This window comes from Urocitellus parryii, chromosome 4, assembly GCF_045843805.1.
Source record: "Urocitellus parryii isolate mUroPar1 chromosome 4, mUroPar1.hap1, whole genome shotgun sequence".
Classification (NCBI taxonomy): domain Eukaryota; kingdom Metazoa; phylum Chordata; class Mammalia; order Rodentia; family Sciuridae; genus Urocitellus; species Urocitellus parryii.
In genome coordinates this window covers 190,932,341-190,950,746 of record NC_135534.1, presented here as the reverse complement: position 1 = coordinate 190,950,746, position 18,406 = coordinate 190,932,341, and the positions used below count along the sequence as shown (strand labels likewise).

At 40.0% G+C, this 18,406-nt stretch overlaps 1 protein-coding gene across 7 annotated transcripts; it reads left to right on the top strand.

Moving 5' to 3' along the window:
• The first annotated feature begins 3,376 nt into the window (after positions 1 to 3,376).
• On the top strand, positions 3,377 to 18,239 carry Zfp37 (ZFP37 zinc finger protein). Of its 7 annotated transcripts, XM_077797079.1 has the most exons (5): positions 3,377 to 3,528; positions 8,883 to 9,009; positions 9,295 to 9,432; positions 15,099 to 15,238; positions 16,125 to 16,379. In XM_077797079.1, the coding sequence occupies exons 1-5, from the start codon at positions 3,397 to 3,399 to the stop codon at positions 16,278 to 16,280; spliced, it is 693 nt and encodes a 230-aa protein (XP_077653205.1). In that variant the 5' UTR covers positions 3,377 to 3,396; the 3' UTR covers positions 16,281 to 16,379. The 7 variants fall into 7 exon arrangements, with proteins under 7 accessions (XP_077653205.1, XP_026249124.2, XP_077653204.1 ...); XM_026393339.2 differs by having other exon boundaries at positions 8,928 to 9,009; positions 9,298 to 9,432; positions 15,099 to 18,239; XM_077797078.1 differs by having other exon boundaries at positions 8,928 to 9,009; positions 15,099 to 18,239.
• The last annotated feature ends 167 nt before the right edge of the window (positions 18,240 to 18,406 follow it).

Genomic DNA, 18,406 nt, shown 5'->3' with positions numbered 1-18,406 from the left:
GGGAATCTTGAGGTTAAAGAGAAACCTGAACAAACTGGCTTGCCTCTCCTCCCTCTGATTTATCTGATAGAAGACAGGAAACAAACTTCTTTTTTGGGGGGGATGGGGGTACCAGGGATTGAACCCAGGGGCACTTGACCACTGAGCCACATCCCCAGCCCTATTTTGCATTTTATTTAGAGACAGGGTCTCACTGAGTTGCTTAGCACCTCACCATTGCTGAGGCTGGCTTTGAACTGGAGATCCTCCTGTCTCAGCCACCCGAGCTGCTGGGATTACAATCATGGGCCACTGTCCCTGGCCAGAAAACTCTTTTTTAAAATGTAAACTTTAGACTGTGATACCAGGAACAGTTAAAGTCAGGACTATAATCTGAGGAGGAGGAGAAACAATTGCTCACATCCAGAAAGATGAGGATCATAGGATACTGTGTCAGGGATAGAGAGAAGGAGACTATATCCCAAGTAGAGGAAGAGGGAACTCAATCATATCAATCCTTTTTCATCCTTCAATTAGTTTTAGTTTTCTTTGACTGTATAACAACCTACAACCAACTTTACTAGATTAAAACAACACAAATTTATTATCTCACACTTTCCATAGATTGGAAGTCTGAGCACCCCCAAGGCTGGTGTGATGGTCAATTTTAAGTATCAATGTATTGAGCTAGAGGATGTCCAGATAATTGGATGTTTCACAGGAGAGCAGGGAGCAAAGTCTCCAAATCTTCATTCTTGTGTTCCAATGAAAGAAAACTTAAAGTCAGACACTGAAAGTCCTGTAAGAGAAATTTATTATAAGTGAAGATAACGTGGAAGTGAGGTGAGATTGGGGTGACAGTAGAGTGAGGCTCAAGCAGAGAGCACTCTCAAGGGAGAGTGGCCATCTCCAAGCAGAGAATGGCAAAGGAAACTCTGTCATCTTCAAATTTATTGCTGTTTTATGGTTGTTTTGAGAATTGGGGTCCTCCTTCAGCAACATGCACCAATCAGGAGTTCAACTCCTCTCTTGCCCCCTGCACTGGAGTTTTTGACCTTAGTTGGTCCTCTCTGGAACTGTCATGGTGGCCATCCTATTGGGGGGGGGGACTTCATTGACAAGTCAGTCCTATTCATGTGGATACTGGGGTCAGTAACGGGTCAGTGATGGGTCAGAGGTTACCATGCTATGCCTGTGTCACTAAAGAATCTCCCTTCTGAGATAGTAGGAGACCCTTGGGTCATAATTCCTAATTTTATTTTGACCTTTATAGGTCCTGTTAAAAGTTAATCCCATAAATCCTTCTTTCTTGATGTATTCCCCCAATCAGCTCCTTTTACTTTTATCCTGAAAGTTTGTGTACCTATGTTTTTCTACAGGTTATCTGCTACAAATTATTTACTCATCAGCCTTGACAGTAACTTAAAGACAACTTTAAGAGTAACTTAAAGTAAACCCATGACCTTGCTATGCATTCTATTGCCCGTTACTAACTACTACCTAACAGGTGCAATTATTTCTAGGTGTACCTGACAGTGTTTGGGGGAAGATATTGGCAATGTTATTCATTATCAGCATCAGTGGGCATCAATCTATTTAGGGTCTGATGAGGGCGGGGGGAATGGCAAAGGAAGGGCGAACTCTCTCTTCTGGAGCTGGGACACTCATCTTCTGTCTTCTGACACCACAGCTCCCAGTTCTCAGGCCTCTGGACTCTGGGATTTATGCTAGACCTCTCCTGCCCTGGCCTTTAGACTGAATCACATCACTGGCCTTCATGATAGCATGAGCAAATTCCCATAATAAATCTCCTTCCACATCTATATGTACCTATATATATCTATATTTCTCTGGAGAATGCTAGCTAATACAGATGGATTCTCTGCTCAGTGTCTTACAGAACTGAAATCAAGGTGTTCATTGGGTTGTATCCTAATCTAGAGATTCCCCTAAGGAAAGATAGTATTCCAAGTTCCCTTAGATCATTGGCAGAAATCATTTCCTTGCAGTTGTAGAACTAAGGCCCTTGTGGCTTTCTTAGCTCTAAACCAAAAACCACTCTCAGCAATCAGAGGCAGGACCCAGGTCCTGGCCAAGTTGCCCCTGCACAGGCCCCCCGACCTTTGGAATCTGACTTCAGGAAAGGTACAGTCCCTTTTAAAGGTTCCTGATTAGGCCAGGCCCACTCAGGAAAATCACCATTTTTATGAATTTAAAGTGGACTGACTTCCGGCCTCATTGTGGAATGATATTTCCTCAAATCACAGGTTTCTTCCGCATCAAAGAGAGTATGTTGAAAGGATATCTCACCAGAAGGCAGAGACAATGGAGGCCATGCTGAATTCTGTTAACCATAATATTTAGTTATATAACTTGCTTTGCTGTATTCAAGGGGTGATGTCAGAAGTCTAGGAAAAAATCATTGTTGGGGTTGTTTTCAAATAAATGGGAAACATATAACTCTGATTTCTGGAACAACAACAACAACAACAAAACATTAGAAAATATTCAATAATATTAGGGAGACTAGGCAAAAATTGTCCTGAGGGTAGGCAGTCTAGGGGAGTCTTTCTTATGAGCTCAGTGAAGAAGTCCTGAGAATTATATGCAAATAAAAGACGGAGAAGTCAACAACAGCAGACGCAGCCACCGCTAGTGGTTTATTCATCAAAGGAAGGTGCAAAACAGGGTACGCTTGACTGGGGTAAAAAGGAACACGGTATTCGTGACAACCTCGCCATCTCTCTGCCCTGCTGTAAATTCCAGCAAAGAAAGGAGGCTGGGTCTGGGTCTCTGATCCCTCTCCAGTGCCTAGGGTGGCACGCACTTCGAACTACCAAATAATTGTTCCATGAACGCAATGAACACACGAAACAGCGCACTAAGAAATTACTTCTGCTCCAACCGATCGCTTTTTCTGCTGAAATGTCTCCAACCAACCGCAGACTCTCACGAGGATGGGTCTGTTCACTTAGCACGCTCCTCCACTTTTTTCGCCTTACAGGAAAAGATTCATCACGTCTCCAGGATTAACGTCCTCTCCCTATAAATCGATATTGTCAAATCGAGTTTTTCTCTCCCACCCCCCTCCGATTTCTTTTATTATCTTCTCTCTCTCCAGGTTACACGGCAGTTGGCTGCACAGACTTATTCGGAAAAGCAACTCTGAATTCTGTAAGCAGAAGTCCCTGTTGGGGGTGCGGTGCCAGGCACCGGTTCCCACCCGCTAACCGTGCACAGCGTCAGGACCCCGGCGTCGCGGGCTCCCGCCCCCGCGTCCCCCGAGGGCGTCCCAGAAGCCCCCGCGCCCCCGCTGTACGGAGGGCTTCGGCCAAGATGGCCGCGCCCACGGGCGCAATCTCACGGGCGCCGCCATCGCAGCCCGGGCCCACCGAGGCCGCGCTCCCGGTGGCCGCCATGTCGGCCTCTGGCTGCAGCCAGATCCGGACAAAGCCCGAGACGGAGGATCTGAAGAAGAGTGCGGGAAAGGCCCGAAAGGCCGGGCGTCCACTCGAGATGGCGGCCTCCGAGCCCAAAGCCAGCGGCGCGGTGAGAACGGCAATGGGCTGGGGGCGGTTTGGCTGTCAGAGATGGTCAGTGATTGGAGTGTTACTGTGGTCGGTGAAGTTAAGGTTTGGGAATTGGAGTCGATGCTGAAGGGTCTTTCTGGAGGTCGGTGATTGCTGTAGTTTTAGGAGATCAGCGTTTCCAGGCATCTGCGAAGGCAGTGATGGGCAGGAGGCTGCGGCCGCACTGACAGGTCCGGGTTTCCAAATCTGGGGGCATCAGAAATGGGGGCTTCGTGGTGTGTCAGAGACTGGGAAGGCCTGGGGGAGCCAGCGATTGTGGGTGCCTGATAGTGGATGGCTAGAGACTAGATCATCCAAGAAGGGCAGTGTTACAATTGGGGACCAGGGTGATGGGGAGTACTATGAGGATCAGAGGTCCGGGCTTTGGGGTCTGTGGAAGTCTAATTAGCATTATCTGTAAAAGGTGGTGATTAGTGTGATATTATGGGTGATGGAGGAACCAGGACGTCAGTGGGAGGATAGGGGTTGGTGGAATGTGGGGATGGTGGAAGGTTTGCATGCCATCTGGGAGAAGAGATGGTCAGTGATTAGGTGGTGGCATAACTGTGCTACCAGTGATGAGGTGATTAGTAGGAATTAATGATTGAAGGTCCTCTATGATTCTGGGACTAGGATCCTGAAAGGGTCAGGAATGTGAGGGATTGCAGGGTTTAGTGATGGAAAGTTCTGTAGGAGTCAGTGATTGGAGTTCTATGGAGGTTAATGATTGTTCTGTGAGGAATGGTAATTGGGAACTTGTAGGGTTCCAGAAATAGGGGAAGATTGTGAATGTTAGTGACTGATGAGTGTTTGGGTATCAATGATTAGAAACAGTCAGATTGTAAGGTAAACACCTATCTTATGCCAGGAAGAATGACATGTGGCCACAGAAGTAGGAGGAAAACTTGTGTGGTGTCAGAGAAACATAGAGAAAGCTTTTCAATACAATGCAAGTAACCAATTATGTCATTGCTCTTGTGAATCCCAAAATATGACTATGAAGAATTTGACTTTTCCATTATGTAGCTTAATGGTTATTTTGATTAGAACTGTTCCAGGAAGAGGTGGTAATAAAATCCTGTTGGAATGAGTTGAAAGAATCAAGAGATAATGAAGTTAAGACAATTTATGAGGGATTTTGCTGGTAAAGGAAGTAGAGAAATTAACATTGGATAGAGCATGAAGTCAAGAGAGGGTTTTCTTTTTTGTAGTGGGGATGAACACAATGATACTTTGCCACTGAGCTACATTTTGTTTTGTTTTGAAACAGAGTCTCCCTTAATTGCTAAGGGTTACACTGAGTTGCTGAAGCTGGCTTTGAACTTGCAATCCTTCTGTTTGGGATATAGACTTGTGCCACCTACCTCAGTCAGCAAGAGAAGGTTTTCTTTGATAAATAGCATTAAGGCACCTTTGTATGTCAATGGAAATGATCCAGCAGAAAGAGAAAAAATAGTTGATACAAAAGAGAAAAGGTAATTGCAGGAGTGAGGTACTTTGGAAGGCAGGTGGGAATAGGATCTAGAACCCAAATAGATCCAGAACAATGGCATATGCCTTGAATCTCAACAATTCATATGGCTGAGGCAGGAGGATTGCAAGTTCAAGGCCTGCCTCAGCAACTTGGTGAGACCCTGTCTCAAACAAAAACAAAACAAAACAAAACAAATAAAAAACAACAAAGGGAAGGGGACTGGGTATGTAGCTCAGTGGAAAGGACTCCTGGGTTTCACCCCCAGTTCCAAAAAAAGAGGAAAAAGTAAAGAAAAAACAAAGAAAGAAAAAAACACAAATGGAAAAACTGGCCTTAGTGAGAGAAGGAGAAAGACTTCTTCCATTTCCTCAGAAGGGAATGCACCTTACCTATGGATTTGGAAACAGGTTGGTGGAATTGGATATTAAAGGGCAAGGTAGTTCTGGTCTGTTTGCATTTATTTTGTCTTTGAAGTATAAGGCAAATTCATCAGCTGAGAATGGGAAAGAAGTGGATGTTGGAGATTTCAGGAAAGAGGTTTGCAGTAATATCCTGGAAGGAGGAGAGGGTAAATACTCCGATTGCTATGGTTTTGGATGCCCATTTGAGATATGTATTATAAATCTGAAGTGAGTCCAGTCAGTACAGTTGTTTGATTTTTCTCTTGCAATGTTCAGCTGCAAGATTACAGGCAGATTGCAAGAGGAGAATTAGATTTAGCCAGGGTTGATGCTTCAATAAGTGAGTGTGGTGAGGACGGGCAAGGAAGTTAAGCTTTAAAGTTTTCAGTGGCGTATGTGTGGTGCTTGTTTATGGACTCTAAATAAGAATGAAAGTCGGTAAAGGCAATGTGGGGCAGAAGATTGTGAAAAAGGGGTTGGGACCCGTGAAGTTTGGAGAATGAAGTAGGAGTGCTAGGGCGAGTGGGCTGGCAGGAAATGATGGTCAGGGGTAGAATGTTTTAGGTAGAGATTTTGTAGGTGGCATAGTGATGGCAAGATATAAGGGGTGTATGTGGGGGGTGATGGGTATGCGATTGAGTTTATGCAAGAAAAGATTGTTGGCATCAGGAAAGAGCGAGGCTAGGCTATTGAACAGCTCTTCTCCATGGATAGGGAGGTAGTAGAATGAATGATGGCAGGAGCTCTGGCAAAGAGTAAGCTAGTGCTAAAGTTTTCAGTGAATGAGGCAGGATGACTTCAGAAGGGTTCACACAGCAGGCCTAAAACTGCTGTCCTTCGACAGGCCTTCTTGCAAGGTTGACCTTAGGGTGGCATCTGGGAAATTAAATTTCATCAGGATTCCCAACATTCCTAGAAATGATGGGAGAGGCTCCCTATGGCTAATGAATATAAATAATGTGGTTTATGCTGAACACTTGATTTCCTTCTGGAGTCTAGACTTTATGTTCATGCAAGCACAGGATCCCTATATTGCCACCAATAAAAACCCTTGCCTCTGAGTCTCTTATGAGCTTCCCTGATAGAAAACATCCCACATGTGTTTCCAGAACTCAATTCTGGAGTAATTAAACATGACTCCAATGGGAGAGGACTCTTGGATGCTTGTGCTTGGTTTCATCTTGAGTTCATCTCATGCCAATTAACTGATTTTGTTTTGCAACCTTTTGCTGTAATAAATCATAGCTATGAATACATCTATGTGCTGAGTTCTGTGAGTTCCTCCTACGGATCATCAAACTAAGAAAGATTAATGGGTTGAAGTCTGGTGACAATCTAAACAAGCTAGGGATTGTGAAGGTGGATGGAGGTAATTATTTACCTCATCTTTGGACCTTGAGGTACATAAGTCATGGGTGGGGGGACAACCTCCACTTGAGGCCACTGCAAGGAAGCAGGAGCCTAGGATACAGGTGGATTTTAGTTAAAGCAAGTAGGTGATAACAATGGCTAAAGAGGTTGAGGTTGAGGGCAGAGTACTGACAGCAGTTAGGATTCTGTAATGGCTGCTGTTTGAGAGTCCTGGTGGTGTTAGTAATTGGGCTCAGTGATAGGCTGAGGGATTTGGAGACAAGGGAGATAGAGATCCATGTGCCCTATGGGTATAAATGGTTGAGGAACCTATGGGAATATGTGATTGGGGTGTCTTGGGGAAAGCGATTGGGGGAATCTGCTGTGATTGCTGGGGTGGGTCATTTTGGAATCATTGGGTCACGATTAAGGAGAGCTGTCCTGGCTCAATGACTGGAAGGCCTGTGACCATCAAAGATGGGGAATATTAGAAGTCAATGAGTAGAGGTCTGTGGGGTTAGAAATTAGTGACATATGGAGGTCTGATTGTTGGTCTGTCTGGTAAGGAGTTATCTTTAAATGTTGAATAAACTTGTTTGAATTTATATATTGTTGGTATCAAAATTCTCCAAAACTCATGTCATCTTCTGCTTCTATAAGATAAAAACATTAATGTGTTTTGATTTCTCCCCTACCTCTCACCCCACCCAGGTATACTCCTGCTTATTTTTCTTATATCATTACTTCTCAATTTTAAGGATATTTTCATAATAGTTGCACGTAAACATTGCAAATTACTTAGACGTAATGAGACAATATACTGGCTTTCTTATGTTTTTAAAGTTTGAATCTGGAAAGTCTCCTGTGTGTTGAAGACTTGATCCCCTATGTAGTGATGCACAGAGATGGGATTATGGAAGTGATTGCATCTTGAGGGCTCTAAGTACACTCCTAGTGGATTAATCCATTTGGTGGATTAATTCATTTGAATGGACTACTAGGAGGGGATGGAAACTGTAGTCAGGTAGGGCATGGTTGGAGTAAAGAGGTCATGGGGAACATGCCCTTGGGGACTATATCCTGGCCCTTGCCTCTCTCTCTGTTTCCCAGCTGACTCGAGCTGAGCAGTTTTCTTCCACTACACCCTTCTGCCATGATGTTCTGCCTTGCTTCAGGCCCAAAGTGATGGAGTTAGACTGATGCCTCTGAAAGCATGAGTCAAAAATAAACCTGTCCTCCTTCAAGTTATTTGTGTTGGATATTTTGGGCACAGGGATGAAAAACTAATACATCATTCATTGCTTTCCATGATGTAGTTTTTCCCAATATTGAAAAATTTGGAATTTGTACCCAGTTTTCTTTTAAAGATTTCTCTTTTGCCTCTTTCTCCTTTCCTGGTTCTCTCTCCCTTTGCTTCTCCCTCTCTTCATTTTTCATTATTTCTCAATTGTGTAAGTAATGTAATTTCTGGATGCTTACATGCCTAAGATGTCTTATTTTTGCTTCCAAATATAAATTATTTTGCCTAGTAATAAATCAACAAGGGTCTTAATTCTATTCTTATGATTCAGGACTCTGTATAAACTAGATATTTCCATAGCCATTTAGAAACCAGTTATAGAAGAAAAAATAAAGACTGAATTTTCTTTCTTTCTTCCTTCTTTCCTTCCTTCCTTCCTTCCTTCCTTCCTTCCTTCCTTCCTTCCTTCCTTCCTTTCTTTTATTGTCTTTCTCTCTAATATTTGTAATTTTTGTCTTCTTAAAAGAACAAATTAAAAATAAAGATATTTCAATATTTCTTAATTTGGTTTTTGTTTCTCAAAAAGAAATACAAAATCAGGCAAAAAATAGAAACACTGGCATGCATGAGGCGCTGGGTTTGATCCTCAGCACCACATACAAATAAAGATGTTGTGTCCACCGAAAACTAGAAAATAAATATTAAAATCTCTCTCTCTCTCTCTCTCTCTCTCTCTCTCTCTCTCTTTAAAAAAAAAAAAAGAATAGAAACACTATGTAACATGCCTATTGTCAACAGTAAGTGGTCAAGGAAGGAACAAGTCCCCAAACATGGGTGACACTGAACTGAACAGGTATATGCTATTACAGGGATCGGTAACATTTAAAGATGTTACTATGGCTTTTACCCAGAAGGAATGGAAGCAACTTGAACCTGCTCAGAAGAACCTGTACAAAGATGTGATGCTGGAGAACTACAGCAACCTAGCTTCAATGGGTAAGGACAATTCCCTTGTAATTAAAAATGTGTTCGCCACGATACATTCTTCCTGAAACCCTTGATAAGTGTGGCCTTGATTTTTGTTTTAATCCCTTTTGGGTACTAGGCAGGACCACTGCCTTCAAAATGGAAGCTCTGCTTAATTGCAGCACATGGACAAGCACATTGGGAAACTTCAGGAGCTGTGTATTCCTTCACCTTGAAAGGCCCTGAAGTGCAAACAGTGAGGTTTGATTCCTGAGATGGCTCTTCTAACTCTCAATTTCTACCTTTTCTCATAAGCAGGGTATCAAGCTCCCAAACCAGACATGATCTCTAAGTTGGAAAAAGGAGAAGAACCATGGTTGGGTAAGGGGAAGAAACCCAGTCAAAGTCGTCTGAATAAAAAAGCAAGATCCAAGCAAGTAGGAAACAGTAGAAGTAAGTTCCTAGTTTCTTGGTGGTAACTTAGGAATTCTTCAAAGAAAAATTTACTCTTAAATTATTCTAGACTATATTTTTCTTTTTTTAAAAAAAATATTTATTTATTTTTTTTAAGCTTAAGGTGGACACAATATCTTTATTTTATTTTTAGCGGTGCTGAGAATTGAACCCAGTGCCTCACGCATTACCAGGCGAGCGTGCTACTACTTGAGCCACATCCCCAGCTCCCTATTTTTTCTTAAACAGGAAATAGTTGTAGAAAAATATCAGAGTCTATCAGGGGAAGAAGAGTTCCAACAATGAAGATTTCCTACTTAGAGATTCTAATATCTCTTCCTTCTTCATGAACCTGTCCACATGTGAGATCACGCAGAGATCACTGTAGGAGTGAGCCAGTGTTACTTACGGGAGTTTGTGCCACTTGTATTAGTCAGCTTAGACTAGGTTTTGCTTCATTTAGGAACAATCCCCAAATCCCTTTGGCCTACAATAGGAGATTTATTTTTTGCTCAAGCTGTATTACTGTTCTACATGATCTCCATTTGGGAAGCTGTGCTGAAAGAGCATTCTCTGACAAATTCTGGTCTCTTGGCAGAAGGGAAAAATTGGAACCACATGATAGCTCTTAAATTACTGCTTGGAAGTGGTAGATTCACCCACTTTTTTTTCGGGGTGGGGGCAATACCAGGGATTGAACTCAGGAGTACTCAACCACTGAGCCACATCCCCAGGCTTACTTATTTATTTATTTTGTTTAGAGACAGGGTCTCACTGAGTTGCTTAGCACCTTGATGTTGCTGAGGCTGGCTTTGAACTTGCACCTTCCTGCCTCAGCTTCCTGAGCAGCAGGGATTACAGACATGTGCCACCCCACCTGGCGGCACATATTTTATTGGTTAGAGCAAGCCATTTGGCCACTCCTGAGTTCAACAGGGTAAGAATGTTTAATCCTTCCACAGGGCTGGGTGCTACAGTTCAAATGGCCATGTATTGGGGAGGGGCTTAGAGGTGTAATCCTTCCATAGGTATCAGTAATACAGACTATCATACCATTCCAATTGTGGAAGGAAAAAGCTGAAACCCAGGGCCCTAAACCTTTGCTTCCAGCCCCTCAGATGCCTAACTGGTCCTTCGGTCCTTCCATATAACCCCTTTTCCTTATCTATGTGCTCCATTGCTCAGCTTTCAGAATACCCCTCTTGGCTTTTCTCTCAATCCCATTCCTATTTACCTTATCTAAAGCATTACTTTTTAAAAATCCACCTTCCTTATATCCTTTGTCTTTCTACCGATATCCCCACCCCATGCTCTAATTCCCCATGTGTCAAATTCTCTCCTATGTATCCAGACATTCTTGGATCTGTCTTTTTTCTAAATCTCTTGGCAAGATACTCCTGCCCATACATGACTTTCTGTTTCCCTCCTTTCATTGTGAAATGTTCTAGATCTGTGGTCTATAGCTTGTCATCCTGCCCATTTTCCCCTTAACCCTTGCAGTCAAATTCTAAGAATTCATTCCTCCCTAAGTTTCTGATGTTAAAGTCACCACTGCATGCCTTCCAGGATGGACTTGAATAGTATTGATTAGCCTGAAGTTCTTGCCCACCTATTTGCACCACCCGAATTAGATCTTATCCTCTGTCCTAAGTGCTTCTTTACCATTTACTCACTAGCTTCTCCTCCTCCTCATTTGCTAAAATGTTCCTTAGGTTTTATCTTCTATCTGTTCTTTTTTTTCTAGTATATGTCCATTAGAGGGATCATCTATTATGCAACTACAAGCTTTTTATCCCATACTGGTGACTTCCATTTGTCTTTGTCTTACATTTCTATATGACCTGCTTATTTATAAGTCTTAGAGTGTCAGAAATTGAAAGCTTTGTCTTTCTTTATAAATTAGAGGTTTCTTTCACCTTTGCTGTTTTTATTAGGGTCTACTCTCATTTTAGGCCTGTCTCCCGTGGATTACTGTCCTTTCCTCAGTTCCTATATATTTGTTGTCAGTTCTCACTGACATCACACAAATTAGGTTCACATTATCTTCCTAAACTGGCCCAATTCTTGAGTAGATTTATTGAATCCATTTTTTTTTTTTACAATTCATCTTAGAGGTTGCCACACACTAAAATACTCAATTATTTATATCAGTATAGTCCTTAAATTAGCAGAATGTCTACTATATCTTTTAAAGTTTTATCTGACCCTGATTTGTCTAAAACCCCCATGAATTTCCTGAGATGAGAGGAACCAGTCCTTCAAAGGACAAATGGAAGACCCCATGATTTTCTGACCTGTCCATGAGCTCTTCCAGCTTTGACTATTCTTTTATTTTTGACACTTGGTATTACTAACTAATTTGGTATAACTAGAAGGTAATCCTGAAAAATATATCTTTGACATGCTACATTGACTATTTTCTTGGTTCAGGTTCTTATATAATAATTAAAGTTTCTTTTATGAAGAAATATTCTTTTCCCTCTAAGTAATTTGTTGGGCCTAATGAGCTCCATACTAAGTTTATGAAGCAACAAATATTCTAGCTTAAAATTCAGTTTTTAATTGCTGTCTCAAATTTAGGAAAAGCTTCCAGTCTTAATCAAGTGCTTGACTAGATCCAACTGTCCCCTGATATGATGTGGTTATTATGCCAATTCTATAGTTCAGATTCTCCTCCTGTCCTATCACCATGGTGAATTTCTCTTTTAGTGCTTTCTATCTTTTTCTGGGAAACAGATGTCAATTGTGATTAGCACAAACACATCATTTTAAGAGATTCTTATAATGTTACATGTCAAGGGGAAAGGTTTGAGTTTTGATCCCTTTCTTCCCAGAAGGAAATTTGCCCCCATCTTCTCTATGCTCCTCAGGAGATACAGTCTTGTCATGCTACCTAGGAAGTCTTTTTATTTAGCCCTCAACCCGTGCCAGCTTCATGAAAGAAGGCTTGAGTCATGAGAAACCACTAGGGAGTTTTAAATTAAAGAGACAAGACTCTAATTACCTTTAAACCAGCTCCAGGACGGCTCCTCCTAACTCCAGCCTCAAGCCACCTATTGTGGTATTGAGGTTTACTGAAGAGGCTAGAGAGACAGAGAGAATACGCCAGGGAGTGGACTTTTATTGGGGAACAAAAAATTCTGGGGAAAAAATCCCATCCAATGAAGATTAAGGGGGGCAGTATCCCTAGGTCAGGGGCGATGATTGGGTCTTCCAGGCAGTGGCCAGACACGCCTCTGCACAGACAAGCTCTCGGACCTAGAGAAGGGTGGGGAAAGCTCTGACACAGCTGTGCCTAAGCGCCTCTCGCCCAGCCTGGGAGGTAACTCAAATCACGTGCGAGGATGGCCTCCCACACTTTTAAACTCTTTCTTCCAGGGTGCTGAATGTCTTTAAACTTTTCTAAATGAAAAGCAGTTAGCAGCTCTGCTTCTCTAGTCTCCTTACTATAGCTATACCTCCAAAAGTTGATCTGCAGGAACTTAGTTTCTAAATGTTCTTCAGAGAAGAGAAACATTTCCTGGCTATCTATTCAGATACAATAACTCTTTTCTGTTTGAATCCAGTTTTCATTTTTTCCATGTAATGTCCATTTATCATGAAGATGGCTATTTACTTTCTCTCTTCTCTTTCTCAGATCATGGATATTCATATTTGTGTATGTGTGTCTCTCTCTGATTCTTTTTATTCTCATTTGTAAGCTTTTTCTGTATTTTCATGTATGTATCTGTAAAAGGCTGCCCCAAAATGACAGCCCCTGTTCCTAAGTTTATAGTTTTTTTTCTTTTTGGGGGGGGAGTAGGGGTACTGGGGATTGACTCAGGGGTACTCAACAACCGAGCCACATCCCCAGCCCTATTTTGTATTTTACTTAGAGACAGGGTCTTACTGAGTTGCTTAGCACCTTGTTGTTGCTGAGGCTGGCTTTAAACTCACAATCCTCCTGCCTCAGCCTCCCGAGCCACTGGGATTACAGGAGTGTACCACCACACCCAGCTTAAGTTTATAGTTTTTCACATGTGGTATCCATAGTTAGCTAATAAAAGTTTTTGAAATTCAATTCCAAATTCTTAGGAGAAACAATATTGTTGGACTATCAATGGCCTAAGATTTATCACTGTTCAATAATTGTTTTCAGCTAAAAGTTGGATCATACAGTGCAAACATGGCTGCCTACACCTGTTGGTGTGAGTGGTATCCTCAAATAAGGGGAATAGTGGTAGAGAAGATATCTCAAAATATGTAGTTGTGTAACATATGGGGGAAAGAATATGAGCAACTACTTAAAGCTAGGAATAAACTTAAAAATTATAATTGGCAATTAGAATTACCTGACAAGAACAAGGGTGTGGTACTCCATGGCAAACTATTAGAAAACAAATGTGTATGTACACTAAATCCAGATAGTGTAAAGTTTGTTTGCCAAGCTAATTACAGCAACTTTTACTATTTGGTTAAGGACTTAGGGAGCTCAGAGGACCTGTAGGGTTTTTTTTTTTTTGTTGTTGTTCCTAGTACAAGAAGGTCCTTATTACATTGGTCATGTAGCAGTGGCACACCCTTTCCTGCTTCTTCCCTCAGTCACCTATTAGCTCCTCAGTACTCTTTAATAGATTTACCTTAAATTCTGTACCCTAGTTTACATTAACTAGCCTTAATAGAGGAATAAATAAATAAATAGAGGAGTTTATGATAAGGGCATGTGTTTACATCTCTGTAACCTAAGGGCATATACTTCAGCCAAATTTCACAAGGAACTAGTTAATAAGAGACCACTGAGAACTGAAATTACGTAAACAGTACCCTTGAGGAACTACAGTCTTACATTTCTGCTTCTCTATTGTATGTTTCACTCTTTCTACTCAGAAGCTTTTTTATATAGATAAAATATGGCTTTACTAGTACTTGTCTTAAGTCATTTTAAAATATAATCACCAAATGGAGACTATCTAGAGTCTACATTTTTAGGAAGAAAAATCTTATTGGAAATCCTGGGTTAGCCAAATGTGTCTCCAATTGACCATGAAGAGTTGGAATAATATATTTTAGGTCACAGTTACCAAATACTCTGGGTAACTTAGTAGTTATAAGAGGTGGGCAGCTAGTACTGAGAAGAAAGCCTAAAAGTGTCACCTGCAATCACAAGCTTTTCTTTTTTTTTTAAAGGATGCTAATTTTTTAATTTTATTTTTTAGTTGTAGTTGGACAAAATATCTTTATTACTTATTTTTATGTGGTGTTGGGGATTGAACCCAGGGCTTCACCCATGCTAGGCGAGCGGTGTACTGCTGAGCCACAACCCCAGCCCCAATCATAAGTTTTTTAAACTATATTTATTATTCTCTGTTCATTGCTCCATGTGTTTATTTAATCTTCTATCCCAGAAGTTGCAAGTTCATATTTTTAAGTAGCCAAAGTTGTTTCTAATCACTGTTGTCAGTTTCCTTTCCCTGATTTTACTACAGCATTCTCTCCTGCCCCCAAATTTAAGAGGATAGGGACATTAGCCTTTGATACTTATTTTACATTGGGATATTAAGGTTAAATAAAGATTTACTTTTGTTTTTTCTTTAAAAAGATTTATATTTTCTTTATAAAACTTATAAAAAAAAACTTAAGCAAGAGTATAAAAATTCACGGGAATTCTTCATTGAATTTCATTGTAGAAGAAGAACAGCGTGATGATGATCAGTTGGAGAATAACCAGAAATCTCAAAACAAACCCATTAAGGAAGTTGCCTTTAAGAACAGAACTTCGAATAAGAAGAAAGGCAGTGAGTGTGGTGCATTGGGGAAAAAAATTAATGTGAGTACAAAACATGTTTCTTCAAAAAGGGGACTTTTTAAATCTGATTCACATGGGAAGAATTTGAAGCAAAATTTAGACTTACCTGGCCATAGAAAAAACTGTGCAAAAAAGAAACCTGATGTAGCTAAAGAACATAGGAAATCATTCAGTCAGAGCTTATCTGATAAGAAAGACACAAATCAAGCTGGAAAGAAATGTGAGAAATTATCCAAACAGAGTTCACCTGACAAGCATGACAAAACTCAGACTAGGAAGAAATGTGAGAAACGATGCCATCATAGCTCAACCCATACTAAGCAAGGCAAGATTCAGTCTGGAGAGGAACATGAGAAATCATTGAGCCCTAGTTCATCCAATAAACCTGACAAAACTCAAGCTGGTTTGAAACCCTATGAATGTAACCAGTGTGGGAAGGTTCTCAGTCATAAACAAGGACTTGTTGACCATCAGAGAATTCACACTGGGGAGAAGCCCTATGAATGTAATGAATGTGGCATAGCCTTTAGCCAGAAGTCCCACCTTGTTGTACATCAGAGGACTCACACAGGGGAGAAACCATATGAATGTGTTCAGTGTGGCAAAGCCCATGGTCATAAACATGCCCTGACTGACCATCTAAGAATTCATACTGGGGAAAAGCCCTATGAATGTACTGAGTGTGGGAAAACCTTTAGACACAGCTCAAACCTTATTCAACACGTAAGATCTCATACAGGTGAGAAGCCTTATGAATGTAAGGAATGTGGAAAATCCTTTAGGTATAACTCATCTCTCACTGAACATGTGAGAACTCATACAGGTGAAATACCATATGAATGTAATGAATGTGGCAAAGCCTTTAAATATAGCTCATCTCTGACTAAACATATGCGAATTCATACAGGCGAAAAACCCTTTGAATGTAATGAATGTGGAAAGACTTTCAGCAAGAAGTCACACCTCATTATACATCAAAGAACTCATACGAAGGAGAAACCTTATAAATGTGATGAATGTGGGAAAGCCTTTGGACATAGTTCATCTCTTACTTACCATATGAGAACGCATACTGGTGAAAGTCCCTTTGAATGTAAGCAATGTGGGAAGGCCTTTAAACAAGTTGAAGGTCTTACTCAACACCAGAGAGTTCATACTGGAGAAAAACCCTTTGAATGTAATGAATGTGGGAAAGCCTTTAGCCAGAAGGCACACCTCATTGTACATCAGAGAACTCACACTGGGGAGAAACCCTATGAATGTAACGAATGTGGGAAAGCCTTTAATGCAAAGTCACAACTTGTTATACATCAGAGATCCCATACAGGAGAGAAACCCTACAAATGTAATGAATGTGGGAAATCTTTCAAACAGAATATGTCCCTCACCAAACACATGAAAACTCATTCTGAGGAAAACTCTCATGAGTGAAATGGGAGTGGGAAATCTGCTAACTGAACTGAAGATTTTTTTTAACCTTAGAAATACTCTGAACTTGAAGTATGTTTAAAAACAAAAAGACCCTTGACAAGAACATCTTGTTATCCATGAGAGGATTTGAACATATAACTTCAAATAGAAGCATGGATGGAATAAGATACCAAATCTTTTATGAAAATATAATTTTAAAATATGCAGTTATTATAAATGATTTACATGTGTAGATTGAAATATGAAGCTTTAAAAAAATAGGAGTAAGTTGAATAATCAGAGCAATGAAGAAACAAGTTGTATATATTTCACAATTACTGAGTTGCTTGGGTGTTGTGTACATAAGTCCACATATTAGAATTCAATTTGCATATCTGCTTATTGCCTTGTGTAAAGGAGTGTGGCCATTTATATAAACATCCTCTTTGATATTATCATCCAGCTCTTTCATAATGTCTATACAAGCTTTTACATTAACAGATTAACAGAAGCCTTTATAAAAAGCTTGTTATTCATCTAAGTATTGTTAAAAGAAATGTTTTTAAAGCAAGGAAAAAAACAGGTGAGGATACAAATATGCTGGTCAGGAATGATGCTCAATATATATTAAGTCAATTTTTAAAAAGAGATTGCTAAACCATGTATATAGTATCTTCCCACTCATGTACAAAAGATTATGTGTGTTTACCTGTCTCCCTCTCTGTGTATGTTTGTGTGTGTGTATACAAGTACTATAAATGTATATCAATAGATTTTGTTTAAAATTTTCAGAAGAAACTTAATAGTGGTTGTGACTAGGCACAGAAATATAGGACTGAGGGCTAGAATGAGAGTAAGATCTCATGTTTAGTATACTGTTTGAATTTTTTATCATGTTTATGCCTTGTTTTCATAATTAAAATACTTTTAATATGCATAAATCAGCACTATTTTAGAATATCACCAAACCCATTCCACAATGTTGCTGACAAGTTAAAGTTTTCTATGCTTATTCATGAATAATGCTGAATATGAGGTATTTGATATTGAATTCACAAAGATTTTCCTATCAAATACAAGTTCTTTCATAACATAATAATTACAACTGTAACAGCACTGTGTCTCTTCTATTTTCTATTAAAGACCGAAGATGAACTATGGTTGCAAATTAATGAGTGTTTTTTTTAAACAATTTATCTCACATTTAAAGTATTCCTACAAAAACACCACAGGCATCCATTTAAAATATATTGCACTAAGTACCACCAAATCCTGTTCTTGCATAATAGCAGAAATTGTTAATGGATCACTGTACTCTTTCTGAGTGAGCTGAAAGTCAGCATTATAATAATTCTTAAGCATGAATTCCAGGAGGTATTATGAATCAATTTGAATCTGCACAGGAGACCTATATGCCATTGCATAACTAGCTTTTTTTTAACCCTTGAATCATAGATAAAATATTTAGGGCTGATGTTGTAGCTCAGTGGTAGAACACTTGCCTAGCATGAGGGAGGCATTGGGTTTGATCCTTAGCACCACATTAAAAAATGAAATAAATAAAATAAAGGTATTTTGTCTATCTACAATGAAAAATATTTAAAAAAATTTACCTGAACTGTTTTAAATTTTAAGTTGTTATGTTAAAAACAAAGATGTAACACAAAATTGCCTTATAAATTATTAAATCATTTGTAAATTATTATACTAATTTTTAATACAATATTAACTAGATGTAGTATTGTCAAATATAATAATATTTGATATATGTGTTCTTTT

Excerpts from the sequence above, each read along its gene's own strand:
- Zfp37 (XM_026393336.2), top strand. The coding sequence starts at position 3,397 with ATGTCGGCCTCTGGCTGCAGCCAGATCCGGACAAAGCCCGAGACGGAG. Across the intron at positions 3,529-8,882 it reads AGCCCAAAGCCAGCGGCGCG|GGATCGGTAACATTTAAAGA; the intron begins GTGAGAACGGCA and ends ATGCTATTACAG. Across the intron at positions 9,433-15,098 it reads GCAAGTAGGAAACAGTAGAA|AAGAAGAACAGCGTGATGAT; the intron begins GTAAGTTCCTAG and ends ATTTCATTGTAG.